Source organism: Crinia signifera, chromosome 1, assembly GCF_055691185.1.
Source record: "Crinia signifera chromosome 1, ASM5569118v1, whole genome shotgun sequence".
NCBI classification, from domain to species: domain Eukaryota; kingdom Metazoa; phylum Chordata; class Amphibia; order Anura; family Myobatrachidae; genus Crinia; species Crinia signifera.
The window spans coordinates 242,082,082-242,100,792 of NC_139217.1; the positions used below are offsets into that span (position 1 = coordinate 242,082,082).

Consider the following 18,711-nt stretch of genomic DNA (forward strand, 5'->3'; position numbering starts at 1 on the left):
CTTATTTTGGTTCATTCTTTCTGACAAAATCCTTCTTAGATGGGCAAAACCATGTGCACTGCAGGTGGGGCAGGTGTTACTTGTGCAGAGAGAATTAGATTTGGGTGGGGTTTTACTTCAAAGTGAGATCTATATTGCAGTGTAAAAATAAAGCAGTCAGTATTTTCCCTGCACAGAAACAAAATTACTCACCCAAATCTAATTCTCTCTGCACATGTTACATCTGCCCCCCCTGCAGTGCACATGGTTTTGTCCATCTAAGAAGGATTTTGTCAGAAAGAATGAACCAAAATAAGGCCCAAAATGTGTGAGCATCCCACATGTGCTTAAAATCAGAGCTTTACTTTAAAGGTATTATGCTGATAAAAAACCCTTTCTTTACATAGATTTTCAGTATACATTTGTAATAGTGCAATCAAATTGTTCATTGTAAACAAAATACTCCCTTTTTCCATGACTGTGCTGTGTGCCAATTATGTCACTGGAAAACTCTTAGTAAGTAGAGACAAATCTATATCCAGAGAGGGCTCCATGAACAAGGGGTATTTATGATGGGAGAGAAATAAAATTGTGAAAGATACAGGATTAACCAATCAACATTTGATGTTTTTCAAACAGCCTGTAAAGTGTAAGTTGAAAGCTAGTACTTTATCTCTCACAATTTTTGCTCACCGAGCTTTGAAAAATACCCCCTAAACTTATCTCAAGGTCTAAAACTTGTCCGTTAACCTTATCAATCCAGAGAAATCACAATTAATATCGATGATATAATGGTTCCAGTTGATAGATCTACAGTGTCTAGATAGACAATAAATAGGTTGACACCAAAAGTCCATTTGGGGACTTTGGCATACTTTCCCATCCATGTGGCCTACAACTGAGAATGGTAAAGTGTGCCGAGCGAGGCGACAGGTCCAAAGCATGGCAAGCGGTGGCAACATTGACACCCAAAAAAAAGAGAGACAAGCTTGTGTAGACCTTTTTTATATGCCTACTTTTTTCCATATCATCCTTTTGACCATGTCAAAATTCTAATCCTGTCGACCTATTGCATGTTGACCTTTTGATGTCAACAGTTTGACTGTCTATCTAGACCTGGGGTAGCCAACTCCAGTCCTCGAGAGCTACCAACAGTTAATGTTTTCCAGGTCTCCTCACAGAATCACAAGTGAAGAAATTAGCTCCACCTGTGGATCTTTTAAAATGTGTTAGTGAGTAATGAGTGCACCTGTGCCCCAGCTAGGTGATCTGGAAAATCTGAACTGTTGGTAGCTCTCGAGGACAGGAGTTGGCTACCCCTGATCTAGACACTGTCTATCTCATAATCCACACCCCTTATATAATAAGTAAATGTCATCATTTCTTTTTACCTCACTTTTCAGTGTAAACAATATGGCATATTTTATAAACTGTATAATATGGTACTTTATAAGACTGTGTTGAACAAAACAATCATGATACCTCTTGGACTTAACTCATGCAAATGCATTAACTAATTCAAAGTATCATTATTCTATTTAATGTGTCAAAAAGAGTCCTGATATTCTGTTTTTACCAAACATCAATTCAGTCAGCGATTCTGTCCAAATGGAGCAATGATAAGCAATGTATATGAACCCGTTCCCATTGACGGCTGCATGTTACAACCAGCTCTGCTGTGTGAAGGTGCCACAGTGCTATATAGCATAGAATACCGGACATCTGTTTTAGTCATATCCTTTTAAGCCTTTTTATTGATACAGAATGTTAGTGTTGATTTTGTCTGGGTATCTTCCAGTGGTTTCTTTCTGAATTATTAAGTAGTTGGCTTTGGTGAAAACTGCATTTAGCTGAGCAGGTTTTGTTTAGTGTTTACCTCATTTCTCCACGATTTTTGTAAACAAGAGATCTTGCGTATCCGGAGAAGCTCCTAAAGACACTATCTCTGTGGCACGGGTTAATTCATGGGTTTGGAATGTCAAAAGCTGCAAAAAATAGTTTGCTCTTTAAGCACAGTGACACTTTCTAACAATCATGTCATCGAAGACTGTAAAAACCAGTTTGCGCTCAGAATTATAATGCATGATTACCATGGGATCATAGCTCCCGGGAACACAGCAAGGGGCTGGAGTATTCCCATTTATATGATGCATTCTGTATTTAATTTGAGCATGCATGCTGGCTGGTTTGTAGTTGTGTGGACAAGACCCATCACAAAATCGCATTTCATAGGTGGCTGGCTGAACAATCCAATCACTCCAACCAATCTCCTCAAAAGACACCTGTAACGACTTCCGACAACACTTTTTCTCACTCTTCTTACAGTCCTCATCTGCAGCAAGTGACCGGGCTTTTCTTGTTTTTAGGTAGGGTTTGTCCTGAGTCTCTACCTCTAATACAAGGGTATCATCTGATCCCACTTCTTTGCTGCTATCACTCACGAAAGGGATGTCCAATGTAATGACTAACTCAAGTCGAAGACATTTGTCAGAACTTGCAAGCCACCGCTGTACTGCACTATCAACATTTAATGCCAGCGTGTCCTTGTCTACAGGTTTAGAATCAAGTAATTCATGTTCTTGCACTTCATTGTTTTTTTCTATATCTCCCACTTTATAAATGTTCACAAAGGCCTTAGATGACGAGTTCGCTGCTTTTGGCCTCAATGCATCCAATATATCTTTACATAGTTTGAGCTCTGCTCGCATGACGTTCAGGTGATGATGAAATGTCTGAGTCCTAGAGAACACCAGATTGTAATGATGACTGTTGCTTCCTTCACTTTTCTTTGTGCTTCGTTCTACTGCAATAAAGAACACATTTTTATGATTTTTTACACTGTCTGGTTGGGTGTCCATTGTATATCAATGTCACACAAATCACTTTTACACATAATCATGCTTGCAGTTCATGACGCTGTAATGCAGAGGACATTATATAAACACAAATTGTGGAAGGTCAAGACAAGATATCCCTTATACAGTATTGTGCAGACCTTGTAGGCAGGTGTGGATAAAAGCTGCAAAGTCAGAATGCTTTGCAAAATACAAGTGCTAACAGTTTATTGTAGCAGCTAATTTCATTAAAAACTATGTTCAGCGTAAAGAAGAACAAGGAGTTCTGAAAGTGATGACATGGCCCCCGCAGAGCAACACAAAAGTTCCTTCACTTTGTTATTGATAAAATAAACTACTTACACTTCTATTTTTTAAACAAATCGCATTTTTTCCACACCTGCCTAATAAATTTGCAAATTACAGGTTGAGTAGCCCTTACCCAAAATTCTCGGGACCAGAAGCATTTTGGAAAATTGATTATTCTGTATTTTGGAAAAATATTTTTAAATTTGAATGAGGTATCTTTTTTTCAGAATTGGAATAATTTGGATAACGGATAATTGGATAAGGGATACTCAACCTGTTCTGTATATCTGTTATACTCTTGTATACAACAGTCAGTTGGATTGACCCCACAGATTGAGTTTAAAATGATGTTATCTCCACTAAACCACATTGTTAATTTGTGTTCTGTAGGTCCTTTGTGAAGTGGGTGTTATTTAAAGGGCTCACCTTCAGTTCAAAAGCAACTGTTGTCAGTATTAACCTCTACATATTAATTGGTGGCCTTCAGATGCTTGTTCGATCCTATCAAACTGTACACCTTCTTATGTATATGTTCAAACACATTATAATAGACAACAGTATCAATGTTATAATTTTCTGTTGTTTCTTACTTATAGTCCTGATTACAAAATCATATAAAAGGTCATTTTTTCAAAAATGACATTTTCTAAATAACTAACAGCAACCTCTTTTCATTTATTTCTATATTTCCTATGGTCTCCCATTTACTCAAAGGTAGAACAAGAACAGTAATAGCAAGAACAGTAAAAAATATTAATAACAACATTAATTTGAATACAGAAATGTCTCCTCCCTTCTTTTCTCATCATGTTACAGGTCATGTTCCCAAAAAGGTGAAATATAAACCATGCACTGATCTGAAGGGCACTCGCAGCAACAATATTCTTGCATTACAAAAGTAAGACCACTTGCCATATATTGTATGAAGTAAATGACTTATGTATGTATAATTATTACAAACACAAATGTACATCCCCCTAATACCGTTGCCACGACAAAAATCAGATGTGCCTTTGGCCGGCTACGCATGTCTTTGGGAGGCTACTCCTTATGGGCTGATTTCCTATATGGAACAAAAATGTCTAATCTGTAGTTTTAGGTATTTTTTTTTTCCGGAAACTGTGTGTTCAAGGGTGACAATTTTTTTTTTTATCAATATAGAGAATGCTAAGAAATATTAAAAGTCAGAAACCCATTGCCTTCCCTGGAAAATAAGTAGATGAGAGGTATGTGTTTAGATTTTAAAATAGGGTAAAAATGTCCCATTGGTGGTTCTTGTGTTAAATGGGACAGTATGTATGTATGTATGTATGTATGTTTCTATCTATCTATCTATCTATCTATCTATCTCTACCTACCATTGTATTTATATATGCAAGGATCTATATAATGATCTTTCCATCAATGTTTTTAGACTTGGAAAAACTGTATAAATATAAGTATTCTAAACAATTTTTGTAGAGCATCAACATTTAAAAAAATCAAATACAAGTATGTAAGAATTAAGCATAAAAAGATGGCTACTCCTAAAGAGCTTACAATTTACTTATAAGGCAAGTTTTAGTGTCCACACTTACGTTTCGGTGTCAGTAAATGCACTCTTCTTTCTGGAGTCTCCTCCTTGCTATGATTTAGCCTGAGCTCCATTAATTTCTCCTGATATAATAACCAGTGCATCTTGCGGATTTCATCTCTGTCCATTTTCTCTCTAATAACTGGAGGTTTGTGTAAGCCCAGACGATCCAATATGCTCTTCTTCAGTGCTTCCAGCTGAATCATTTTCTCTTGCTCACCCATGGGCCTTAGCTGGACCCCCGTGATGGATAATAGAGTGAAGCACAGAGCAGCACACCTGATCTTCCAGGCAGAGCTCTGCATTGTGCACTTGTAGCACAGTCTTATAGTGCAGGGCTTGTTCAGCACACAGCCTGTGAGCTGTCTGAATGAATGAAATTCCCAGCCGCTGTCCTTTATAGCTTTCTGAACTGCACGCCCCCATTGAGCCACACACTCACTTCTGTGAAGGTAAACATTGCAAATGCCAAAGAAGCACTTGTCACTGGTCGATGTATTCATTTTCTTTTCTGATGCCTTAAAGGCACAGGAACCCAAAAAAGATCATATAATATGTAACTATTTTCTGCACATTGTAGCATGGGACTTGATTATAGATGTACAAATATATCATCTTTGTTATATATTATATTATATTTTTTATGTTAGGGTCTTTTGTTTTCAGTAAATTTAATGTGTCCACGAAAATTTGTAATTTGAGATCTATCTATCGATCTATCTATCTATCTATCTATCTATCTATCTATCTATCTATCTATCTAGGGTCATTGTAAGTCTCTCTGCCGGCAGCATTGTAGAATCTGAGCACTCGAGGGATCAGACATTAATTTGCATGCACCATTTTCCCTTTTATTTTTCTACTGTACATGCGCAAAAGACCAGGATAATTGCAAACACGCCATTTTCACTGTGATTTCTACAGCACTGCTGCTGTCGGCGTGGTACTCCGCAGGTATAAGTATTCAAGAAATGGGTGCAGCAAGGGCCTCCTGGACTCAAGGGCCTGTGAGCACAGCACAAACTGCACTAATTATAAATATGCCAGTGTATCTATCTATCAATCTATATACTGTATCCTCCAACATCTGAAGAGCAAAAACCGGTACAAATTTGCAAAGGGGCTGGACCTTGCCCCCTTTGCTATACTTAGAATGGGCAGTTGTGACCCCCAAAAAAGTATAGGCTTTAAAAAACTGTACAGTACCTGCCAAAAAGGTGCATTTGGAGTGTATGTATATATCTTTCTTTCTATCTATCTATCTATCGTATAATTTTATAATTTTGTATACATTGTATACAGCTAAATATAACGGTTTAATGCTTTATCAATTGGTTTTTTATACTATTTTTTTTCACCAGAAATTCACATCTCTCCTGTAAATCTGTTGGTAATATTGTTTTTGAAGTCTTGAGACAATGGCCAGTATTCAATGTTAAATTACGCTATGTGCCGCGAATCCTGTTTAGGATTCGCTGCACATTCACAGGGTTCCGGAGGGCTGGAGCATTCACTGCCAGCCCTCCCTCTCACCCTATTCAACGTCCCTGGGGCTCGCTGCCCCTGATGGCGATTTTTAACCCCTGCCGAGGATGGCGACAGGCAGAGAGATGGAAGCCTTCCTGCCTGCGCCGGAATGTGGGGAGGGGGCTCCCGGAGACACAGGCAGGAGAAGCGGCCCCCTGAGAGACCTGGCAGGGAACGCGGGTAGGGAGCCGATCCACTGGTCCTGCTTGAGCATATGTAATGAGCGGGACCAGTGTGAAGTGAATACTTATTGAGCAGTTCACGCCACCTGCTGGCGAATGTGTGTAAAAAAATTAAATTACGTTAAAAATTAAATATATATTCAGGTTTTGCAAGCACATGAATAAAAATAGCATGACCCTTTACAGAATAAAATTTCTGATTTTTTGACACAAAAAAAGCCCTTTATTTTCAAAGATCACTTTCCAGTTCACCTTAAAAGGATGTTGAATGCATTACGGTGAATCATGGCGAAAATCGTGCTGAAAGCAATTCTCCATCCTAGCATTGAATACACTATCAGTGAATCCCAGTGAAAACCCCATTGAAATACACCAGCGAATTGCAGCAAATGAAACGGAGAACTGGCCGGCATTCACTGTTCGCTTTCGGTGAATAGTGAACATTGAATAGTTTGAATCAGATTTTCAGTGAAAAAGATTCACCGCAAAGAGTGAAAACAGCCTGATTCGCCGAAAAAAAAACTGTGAATTGGGAGCATTGAATACTGCCCAATGGCTGAAAGCCTGCCAAATACAGCAATAGCAAAATTACTAAAAGTACATTAGAAAAGCACCAAAATAGATGTTTACAGTTTACGGAGAACTTTTGAACATTTTGTGAAGTGTGGGGAAGAAACTTCGAAAATATGTAACATGATAGTAACATGCATAGTATTCTACATAGTAATTAAGGTTATAAAAAAGACGTTAGTCCATCGAGTTCAACCTACAGTATTTGTCTGGTAACTACTGACTTGAGTAAGTCATTTATATGATTCATGTAATGGCCAAAAATGTATCCAGTTTTTAAATTCATTAACATTAACAGTAGTTGCTGTAACCACCCCCATCGGTAATTTCTTGAGCCTCATTAAATGCCCATCTGTCCTAATTATAGGCCTGTTACTGAATCTACCAGTTTCTTATGATTCCCGATTTTGTATTTGAATATGCTAATCATATCTCCTCTCAACCTCCGTTTCTCCAGTGAAAACATATTCAGCCTGGTTAGCCTAACTTTGTACTCTAGTGATTTGAAACCTTTTACTAGTTTATTCGCCCTTCTCTGTTCCTATTCCAATTCATAATAATTCATTCATGTCCTTTTTAAGGGGTGGTGCCCAGAACTGAACACAGTATTCCAAATGTGGTCTCGCCAATGCCTTGTAAAGAGGCACTATCACACTAGCATCCCTTGAATCCATTCCCCTTTTAATGCATGCCAGTGTCCTGCTTGCTTTTGCTGCTGCATTTGAGCAGTGTGCACTTTTACTAAATATATTATCTATGATGACCCCCTAAGTACTTCTTCACTGCAGAATTCCCTATATTAACTCCATTTAGCCTATAAGTAGCTTGTTCATTTTTGTTCCCATAATGAATAACTTTACATTTTTCAACATTAAATCGCATTTTCCACCTTTCCGCCCACATTTCCAGTTTAATTTCCTTACTCACTGTCGTGTCATCCGACAAACAAGGTGGGTGTCAATGTTGAACCTTGTGGGACTCCACTTTGGACCTTACCCCAGTTGGAATGTATGCCATTTACCACCACTCTCTGTAACCGATTGTGCAACCAGTTTCTAATCCAATACAAATTTTAACTATCTAAATCGATGCGTGTGTAGGCCACATTGAAAACCGTCTTCAGAAATTGTGCGTTTGCTACAGAAATGCTTTCTAAAAAGCCTTGTTGCTTAAACAGTTAAAAAACTTCAGTACATCATATCCATTACATTAAAAGGAATCAATCATCAAATACATCCTAAAATGTTATGCTGTTAAATGATTAATACCATAATGTTTTATGAATATTTGTTGAATTATAAAAATATTATGTATTATGTAGATTGTTTGCTTCTCATCATTTGTGTAGGCTAATGAGGCTCTGAGCGAGGACTTACATATTTGGGAGAAAATTATGTGTCTGCTAATTTAATTGTCAACAATGGTCATATACCAAACCAAGAATTACTTTTCTATTATTAATGTATGCTGAGCATGAGGGATATATAAAACATATCACATCACTCCTAACTTCTATCATAGCAACCAGCCTGCATTGTGAGCTGGAAGTGAACTTATCCTCAGTGGTTCGGTATGATTTTAAGACATTCAAAATACCAACAAACATTGTCAGACAGTCATAATACAGACATGTTTAAAATGCCCAAAATTCATCCTGCCAAGATGGTCAAACTGCAGACAAAATAATGACATATAAAATGTCGACATGTCAAAAAGTTGACTGCTTTTTTGGGGGTGCCTATGACAACATAGGTCGACATACACATTGTATAAGTGTACCAGGTGCACTCGCCATCTATTATAATCTGACTCTATGGCCAATTGGATTGTGAAGAACAAGTCGTTTTCAAATAAAAAAAATCATGAAAAAGCATGTCAATTTTTTGTCCTTTCGACATTTTGTACGCTGACATTTTGACTGTGTCGACAGTTTGACCATGTCGGCATAATGGATGTCTGCATTTTGAACTTGTTGCTATTTTGGCTGTCTGCCAAAAGTTGTTGGTGTTTTTACTGTGAGTATTTTGACTGTCGTTAATTGACTGCATCCCATACACAGTTCTAACAGCCTAGTTTCTCTCTCCCCTCATGCCTGTCCTAGGACATCTCTGCACTACTTATGCAGTGTGTGAGTACACCGTATCCTCATTCACTTGCCACATTAAAATAGATCATCTAGCAATTGTTAATTAATTGAAGAATTTAAATATAAATGTTATTATTCAACATTCATAAGCTATATATATTGAGTTCTTCGTTTTTATTCTATTTATACAAACTATGCTATGTATAATATATTATTATACCAGCAGGAGACACTGGGGGAAATTTACTAAGATGTGTATTCTACTTCACATGTGATGTTGCTATGGGCAACCAATCAGATCCTGTCTACTATAATTTTAATTGAGCTTTAGACCATGATTATTAACATACACTGCAATGTAATAGAAAAGGGATAATCAGTATTAAACTGAAATATGTAATAAAACTGCAAGTGATTTATTTAATTGATCAACATTTATTTTCAGATTAAAACAAATGTCTTGATAATGTCTAGTTTCAGAATGGGGCTTTCAGTGAATTGCAATGACATTTGTCAAGAAAAGATGTACAGTGTATGACCATCCATTGTTTAAGTGTGGTCATCAACTTGAAGGATGTGACCAGCGTCAGAAAGGGGCATGAAAGGCCAGTGCCGTAACAGGACTGCAGTGTGTCCTGTGCATGGCCCAACGCCCTAAACCCATGAGGTTATGACATCACTTTTGGTGGGCTCTGGGAAACTGAGCACTGCACGGATGATCCCAACAATGGCAACGTTGTTGGGATGCTCCGCAGCAGCGCTACTGGTTGCAGGTTGCCAATCTAGGTACACTACAAGCCATATGTGTGATATAAGCTTCAAAGTCATCCCCTTTTTGCTAATTCACTAAGCAGCAAAATCCATTCAGGATACTTGATCAACGTAAAGCCAGTCATCCCCACTGTCTCACTTTTATGGAGTAAATTCTTGAGACCCTGAATGCTATGCAACTGTAACCTTAACTTTGTAACATTTCTGTCCTGCAATGATGCCTTTTAAATCTACCGGTAATTGGTCTCATGGTGACTTTACTCATCATACCTCTCAACATGACCCATTCCAAGAGAGACAAAATGCTCTCTTCCTAAACTCCCCTCTTGTAAGTTCTAACCAAAATCTAACCCAACTGGACACAGGACACAGGAGGGATGGAAAATGATGCTTCTCCTACAGAGCAAAAGTGTTGCAATAGCAATATGGCTGGCGTTGCTTTTAGTCCTCTTGTACATTAATGCCCTGACCTAATGAAATACTGCTGGAAGTTTTTTTAATGTGTCCATTTTTATTAATATTATTATTATTATTATTATTATTATTATTATTATTATTATTATTATTGTCACCCTTTATTTATATAGTGCCCCAAGGGATCTCCAGTGCCCAGTTCCAAAGTATAGGATCAAATAAGCAAAACAAGAAAAGATCTCAAGATGCGAATGTGATGCGATAACATTGGTCTAACTCGCAATGTGATCATTTGCACAGTTGTTTCAGCTATTGCATGCAGGGACAGAGCTTGCGAAAAAGCCCCATCTCTGTGATGGGTCTCCCAAACACTATTGGGGCTGTGCTGTGCAGTGCATACACCACTGTTACTAATGCTTCCACCACTAGTGCTACTGCCAGCAGCCCCTCTTCATTGCGATGACCGCTTTACTCCTGCAGCACTGCCGGTCTTCAAAGCTTCCTCCTTCTGTGGACCCCAATGCTGTGACGTGAGCTGCTGTTTTGCAGTGTCAGTTTACTGCACAGGAGGTCACAGAACAGCAGTGAGCCCAGGAGACCGGCAGTGCTTACCGGAGCAGCAATTGGACACATTTAGATCATCACACTGGCCCCATCCCCAGGGGCAATCCCGACCGGGTCCCGGTAAAATGAAGGGCCGTGGCCACTGGAGGTGGCATGGCCACAGGGAGGCGTGTCCACAACCCTTTTAAAAAAAACTTTTGTTTGGTCAGGCAGGAGCACCCGGATCACGTTGCAGTCAGTGGCGGTGAAAGCGGCATCGCACAGCACCGCAAGGCTGCTGCCTCTCCAGCTAAGCACACAGCACTGAGCAGCGTGTGCTGAGCTGGGGAGAGAGGATGTGCCTGTCATCTCTCCATCACTGTCGAATGCTTGTAACAGGGTAGGGGGGAGCAGGACCCAGGCCCCTCCATTGGACCCAGGCCCAGGTAAAACATACCCGGTCTACCCCCTCTTGGTGCCAATGCCCATCCCTGCACCGCTTTCTCTGCCTAGTGACACAGGCAATTGCAGAACACCATCAATTGCAGCTGAGCACTGTGATTTGCCAGTTGAAACTTGTTTCTTTCTTTCACCTTTTTCTTTTAGATTTGGCCACATCGCATTTCCAACTATAAGTATGGGAAATGCCATCTGATTACTAAAAAAACATATGAAATGTCTGTGTCAAACTTGATTTTTTGAAACATGTTGATTTTTAAGGATGTCCTGAACAGAAACTGGTCTTAATGTTCATACAGTTAATATGCCCCTGTCTATAAGCTACTTGTCACGCTAGGGGTACCTTGTGGATCTGTCTGAGGCCTGGAGGTTGGGTGTTCGCGACTTGAGGGAGACTGGAGAACAGCAGGTTTAATATAACTTTTTATTGTAGCACCAACATGAGAAGGCAAAACCATAAATGAAACGGCAGGCTGAAAAACCCAGTGGAATTCCTGGGTAACAACTGAAAGTCCAGAATGATGGGATTAATCCCAGAGTCTCTGTTATCTTACTGGGGAAACTAATGACTGACTGTGGGTGCAGACAGCAGGGGGCAGCAGGAAACGGAAGTCAGCGAACTCCGATGACTGGCAGTAGATGCGGGTGCCGACAGCAGGGTGGAGAAGCGTCAGCAGGCTGAAGAGCTGACAGTAGGTGCGGATGCAGACAGCAAGATGGAGAAGCGTCAGCAGGCACGGAGGGCTGGCAGGAAGTGCAGATGCAGACAGCAGGATGGTGAGGCGTCGGCAGGCACGGAAGACTGGCAGTAGGTGCGGATGCAGACAGCGGGATGGTGAGGCGTCGGCAGGCACGGAAGGCTGACAACAGGTGCAGCTGGACCACAGCAGACGTGAAGATGTGTCAACAGACACGCAGGGTTAGCAACAGGTGCAGCTGGTCGACAGCAGGAGTGGAGATGTGTCAACAGGCACGCAGGGCTGGCAGCAGGTGCAGCTGGTCGACAGCAGGAGTGGAGATGTGTCAACAGGCACGCAGGGCTGGCAGCAGGTGCAGCTGGTCGACAGCAGGAGTAGAGATGTGTCAACAGACACGCAGGGCTGGCAGCAGGTGCAGCTGGTCGACAGCAGGAGTGAAGATGTGTCAACAGACACGCAGGGCTGGCAGCAGGTGCAGCTGGTCGACAGCAGGAGTGAAGATGTGTCAACAGACACGCAGGGCTGGCAGCAGGTGCAGCTGGTCGACAGCAGGAGTGGAGATGTGTCAACAGACACGCAGGGCTGGCAGCAGGTGCAGCTGGTCGACAGCAGGAGTGGAGATGTGTCAACAGACACGCAGGGCTGGCAGCAGGTGCAGCTGGTCGACAGCAGGAGTGAAGATGTGTCAACAGACACGCAGGGCTGGCAGCAGGTGCAGCTGGTCGAGAGACTGTAGCAAACCTGAAAGGGCTGGAGACAGCATGCAATTTGCAAAGTCCAGGAAACAGGTGTAAAGCTGTAAGGGCTGGGAGCAGAATGCAAATGCAGGTATCCAGGTATCAGGTGTTGAACTGCAGGTAACGAAGACAGGGATCAGGGATATCACAGAGCAAGGACAGGAGCACAGGCTGAAGCTTCCTCCCCAGGGATTGACAACAAAGCACTGGCGCTTGTATGCCCCAGAGGGCTCTGCTTTATCCCCCAGGGTAGATCTTGATTGGAGGAGTTGAACTGGGGCTCTGAACCATTGGCTGGCTACAACAACATGGCGGCGCCCGGACTGGAGACAAACAACCTTGGCTGGCTCTCATGCTGGATGCGCGTGCTGCAGGCCCCAGGAAGATGGTCGCGGCCGGAAGACCTAGACGCCGCGCTCCCCGTCCTGCACCCAGACGGATGGCCCGCAGGCCCTGCCGCCGGAGATGAACAGGTGAGCGGCGCGTCCTAACAGCGGCCGTGACAGCACCCCCCCCTTTTGAAGTGGACTCTGGACACTTCCATGGTTTTCTTGGATATTGTTGATGAAACTTACGGACCAAAGTGGGAGCATTGACGCGAGCAGCATCCACCCAGGATCGTTCCTCTGGACCGAAGCCTTTCCAGTCTACCAGATATTGGACTTGCCCTGAACGAACTCTTGAGTCCACAATTTTTTTAATTTCAAAAGCAACATCATGATGAGCCTGAGGCTGAGGAGACTTGGGTACTTTATTCTGGAATCGATTTAATATCAATGGTCTTAATAACGAGATGTGGAATGTATTTGAAATTTTCAAAGAACGAGGCAACTGTAACTTATAAGCCAAAGGCGAGATCACAGTAGTTACTGTATATGGCCCAATGAATCGAGGTGCAAACTTCATAGACGGGACTTTGAGTCTAATATTTTTGGTGGAGAGCCAAACTCTGTCTCCTACCTTGAGTTTCGGAGCTGCCCGTCTGTGCCGATCAGAGAATTTCTTGTAACGTTGGGAGGCTTTCTCTAATGGAACATGAACATTCCTCCAGATGTTTGAGAAAAACCGGACAGACGAGTTAACTGCTGGTATGTCAAAAACAGGAAGATTTTGGAATTCTGGAACACGTGGGTTACGACCATAGACAATGAAGAAGGGAGTCTTTTCGGTGGAGGAATGATAAGAGTTGTTATGTGCAAATTCGGCCCAAGGCAGAAGCTCCTTCCAATTGTCTTGCGAGGAGGACAGATACAGACGTAAAAAGGCCTCCAAATCTTGATTTACTCTTTCTGTTTGGCCATTGGATTGCGGATGATAGGATGAGGAAAAGTTCAGCTTTACCTGTAAAGCACTACACAACGCTCTCCAAAACTTTGATACAAATTGTACCCCTCTGTCAGATACAATTTCTCTCGGAAGACCATGTAGACGGAATATTTCAGCTATGAATATTTGAGCCAATTTAGGAGCAGACGGAAGGCCTTTTAGTGGAACGAAATGAGCCATCTTGGAAAAACGGTCAATGACGACCCAGATCGTGTTGAACCCTTGTGAAAGAGGCAGATCGGTGACAAAGTCCATCGATATGTGTGACCAGGGTGACTCAGGTATAGACAATGGTTGGAGAAGACCAGCTGGTGCTTGACGAGAAGACTTGTGACGAGAACACTGGGTACAGGATGCTATGAAGTCAGTGACATCTTTCCTCATGGACGGCCACCAGTACACTCTTTTAATGAATTCTAAAGTTTTCTTTACACCACAGTGACCAGAAAAACGAGAGGAGTGTGCCCACTGTAGCAAAGATGATCTGAGTCCAGTATCAACAAAAGTCTTTCCTCTAGGAATGGATACTACAGCAGTCTTAGCAAACACTGTAGGGCTTAGAACTGGGCTTATGGTACGATCTTCAGTAGAGGATGTGAAAGATCTGGAGAGTGCATCCGCTTTGCCATTTTGAGACCCAGGACGGAAAGATAAAACAAACTCGAATCTTGTAAAGAATAAGGCCCATCGGGCTAGTCTGGGGTTCAGACACTGGGCGTTCTGCAAATACAACAAGTTCTTATGATCTGTAATGACGGATATAGGAAACTTAGCCCCTTCCAACAGGTACCGCCATTCTTCAAAGGCCAATTTAATGGCTAGTAATTCTTGTTCACCAATGGGGTAGTTCATCTCGGCTGGCAGAAACTTCCTGGAGAAGAACCCACATGGGTGTAGGTGACCGTCCTCAGACTTCTGTGAAAGTACAGCTCCAACCCCAACAGAAGAGGCATCTACCTCCAGAATAAACGGGCGAGAACAATCGGGCTGCAGAAGAATTGGAGCTGAAGTGAATACACTTTTTAGTTGCTGAAACGCTGCCACCGCTTCGGGAGACCACTTGGCAGGATTGGCTCCTTTGTGAGTCAAAGCCGTGATGGGACAAATGATGGAAGAAAAATTTTTGATGAATTTCCTATAATAATTGGAAAATCCAATGAAGCGTTGAACAGCTTTTAGGGTATGAGGTTGTGGCCAATCAAGGACTGCTTGCACTTTAGAAGGATCCATACTTAATCCGGTACCTGAAATGATGTAACCAAGGAAGGGAACTGAAGATTTTTCAAATTCACATTTCTCCAATTTGCAGTATAGCTGGTTGGATCGTAATCGCTGTAACACCTCCTTCACGTGCTGACGGTGTTCCGGAATATTCGGAGAAAAAATAAGAATGTCATCGAGATAAACAACCACGGAATAATACAGTAAATCACGGAATAATTCATTCATGAACTCTTGGAATACTGCTGGAGCATTGCTGAGACCAAACGGCATAACAAGGTACTCGTAGTGACCGTCTCTAGTATTAAAAGCTGTTTTCCACTCATCGCCTGCTCGGATACGGATAAGGTTATAAGCTCCTCTGAGATCCAATTTAGTGAAGACCTTAGCCCCTTTGATTCGATCAAACAACTCAGTCACCAAGGGTAACGGGTACTTGTTTTTGACTGTTATGTTATTCAGTCCCCTATAATCAATACAGGGCCTCAGACCTCCATCTTTCTTTTTAACGAAAAAGAATCCGGCTCCTGCTGGAGACGTAGAAGGCCGAATGAAGCCTTTTAATAGGTTCTCTTTAATATACTGGGACATGGCTTCTGTCTCTGGCAGAGAGAGTGGGTAGGTTCGGCCCTTTGGAGGCATTTTACCTGGAATAAGATCGATGGGACAGTCCCAGCGCCGATGCGGAGGTAATTTGTCGGCTGAACCTTTACAGAAGACGTCAGAGAAGGCTTGATAGGCTTGAGGAAGAAGATCAGGAGACGTGGGCGAGGTGGACTGGATGCGCACTAATCCGGGAAGACAGGTGTGACGGCAATTCGTACCCCAGGACAGAACCTCCATAGTACTCCAATTGATTTTCGGAGAATGTCGCTGGAGCCAAGGAAACCCCAACACTACAGAGTGGTTCGCTTTAGGAATAATGAAAAAAGATAATTCTTCCTGATGCAACGCCCCAACTTGAATCTTGATGGGCAGAGTCCGATGAGTGATGGAGGCTTGAGGAATAAGACTCCCATCTACGGCAGATAACTGGAGTGGCTGCGAAAGTTCCTGAGAGTCCAGGCCATGATAGGACACAAACTGGGCTGAAATAAAGTTGGCGGCTGCTCCAGAGTCCAGTAAAGCAGATACTGCGAGTGAACCGTTGGGTAACACAATCTGTATGGACAGCAAAGAGTCGGACTTGATTGGAGAAGTTTCTACTCGTCCTAGATTGGCCTCTCCGCAACCAACTAGGACCGGGAGTTTAACGGACGACGGGTACATTTGGCTAACAGATGACCTGATTCCCCACAATACAAGCATAAATTCTGTCGCCGTCTTCTCTGGCGCTCTTCGGGAGTTAGACGAGTATGGTTGATCTGCATAGGCTCATCAGAAGAATTTGGAGGAAGAGAAGGCCCTGGGCGAGGAGAAACGGGGATAGACTTGCCTCGCTCTTGCCGGGATCTCTCTAGCTGACGCTCCCGAAAACGAAGGTCCAACCTATTGCAGAGCGATATGACCTCACTCAGCGAGGTGGGAAGATCTCGGGTGGCTAATTCGTCCTTCATGCGTTCAGATAACCCTGCCAAGAAAGTGGAAATTAGAGCTTCCTCATTCCACTTCAGTTCAGATGCCACAGTTTGAAAGTGGATAACATATTGAGAAACGGAGCGGGAGCCTTGACGAATCCGCAGGATTTCTGAAGCGGCAGAGGATACTCGTCCCGGTTCGTCAAAAATTTTTCTGAACTGAGAAATAAAGTCAGAGTATTTGGAGAGTAGCGGATCATTTCTCTCCCAGAGTGGGGAGACCCAGTCCAATGCAGAATCCGATAATAAGGAGACAATAAAAGCCACTTTAACACGATCAGAAGGAAAGTTCATTGGTTGCAGGGAAAAATGCACTTCACATTGATTGATAAACCCCCGGCAGGTACGAGGGGTCCCATTATATTTAGAAGGGGTAGACAATCGGAGAGACGGGGAGACAGTCTGTGAAGAAGGATTTGAGGCTTGTCTTTGAGAAATGCCTTGGAGTGCTTGAGTAACTTGCTGCTGGGATTCCTCCAGTGCTCGTAGCCGAGCGACCACATTTTTAAAGAACTCCTGGCTGGCGGACGGATCCATTGGGCCAGTGCTTACTGTCACGCTAGGGGTACCTTGTGGATCTGTCTGAGGCCTGGAGGTTGGGTGTTCGCGACTTGAGGGAGACTGGAGAACAGCAGGTTTAATATAACTTTTTATTGTAGCACCAACATGAGAAGGCAAAACCATAAATGAAACGGCAGGCTGAAAAACCCAGTGGAATTCCTGGGTAACAACTGAAAGTCCAGAATGATGGGATTAATCCCAGAGTCTCTGTTATCTTACTGGGGAAACTAATGACTGACTGTGGGTGCAGACAGCAGGGGGCAGCAGGAAACGGAAGTCAGCGAACTCCGATGACTGGCAGTAGATGCGGGTGCCGACAGCAGGGTGGAGAAGCGTCAGCAGGCTGAAGAGCTGACAGTAGGTGCGGATGCAGACAGCGAGATGGAGAAGCGTCAGCAGGCACGGAGGGCTGGCAGGAAGTGCAGATGCAGACAGCAGGATGGTGAGGCGTCGGCAGGCACGGAAGACTGGCAGTAGGTGCGGATGCAGACAGCGGGATGGTGAGGCGTCGGCAGGCACGGAAGGCTGACAACAGGTGCAGCTGGACCACAGCAGACGTGAAGATGTGTCAACAGACACGCAGGTTTAGCAACAGGTGCAGCTGGTCGACAGCAGGAGTGGAGATGTGTCAACAGGCACTCAGGGCTGGCAGCAGGTGCAGCTGGTCGACAGCAGGAGTGGAGATGTGTCAACAGGCACGCAGGGCTGGCAGCAGGTGCAGCTGGTCGACAGCAGGAGTAGAGATGTGTCAACAGACACGCAGGGCTGGCAGCAGGTGCAGCTGGTCGACAGCAGGAGTGAAGATGTGTCAACAGACACGCAGGGCTGGCAGCAGGTGCAGCTGGTCGACAGCAGGAGTGAAGATGTGTCAACAGACACGCAGGGCTGGCAGCAGGTGCAGCTGGTCGACAGCAGGAGTGGAGATGTGTCAACAGACACGCAGGGCTGGCAGCAGGTGCAGCTGGTCGACAGCAGGAGTGGAGATGTGTCAACAGACACGCAGGGCTGGCAGCAGGTGCAGCTGGTCGACAGCAGGAGTGAAGATGTGTCAACAGACACGCAGGGCTGGCAGCAGGTGCAGCTGGTCGAGAGACTGTAGCAAACCTGAAAGGGCTGGAGACAGCATGCAATTTGCAAAGTCCAGGAAACAGGTGTAAAGCTGTAAGGGCTGGGAGCAGAATGCAAATGCAGGTATCCAGGTATCAGGTGTTGAACTGCAGGTAACGAAGACAGGGATCAGGGATATCACAGAGCAAGGACAGGAGCACAGGCTGAAGCTTCCTCCCCAGGGATTGACAACAAAGCACTGGCGCTTGTATGCCCCAGAGGGCTCTGCTTTATCCC

General features: G+C 43.4%; 1 protein-coding gene across 1 annotated transcript; it reads right to left on the minus strand.

Moving 5' to 3' along the window:
• Positions 1–255: 255 nt before the first annotated feature.
• On the minus strand, positions 256–5,072 carry GDF15 (growth differentiation factor 15). Its single transcript, XM_083158269.1, has 2 exons — positions 4,700–5,072; positions 256–2,782 (listed from the first exon to the last, which is right to left on the minus strand). Exons 1-2 carry the CDS (start codon positions 4,998–5,000, stop codon positions 1,986–1,988), a joined length of 1,098 nt encoding a protein of 365 aa, XP_083014395.1. The 5' UTR covers positions 5,001–5,072; the 3' UTR covers positions 256–1,985.
• Between the last annotated feature and the right edge of the window lie 13,639 nt (positions 5,073–18,711).

Coding starts and splice junctions, on each gene's coding strand:
- GDF15 (XM_083158269.1), bottom strand. CDS start 5,000: ATGCAGAGCTCTGCCTGGAAGATCAGGTGTGCTGCTCTGTGCTTCACT. Junction 2,783..4,699: donor GCATTTACTGACACCGAAAC/GTAAGTGTGGAC, acceptor TCTTTATTGCAG/TAGAACGAAGCACAAAGAAA.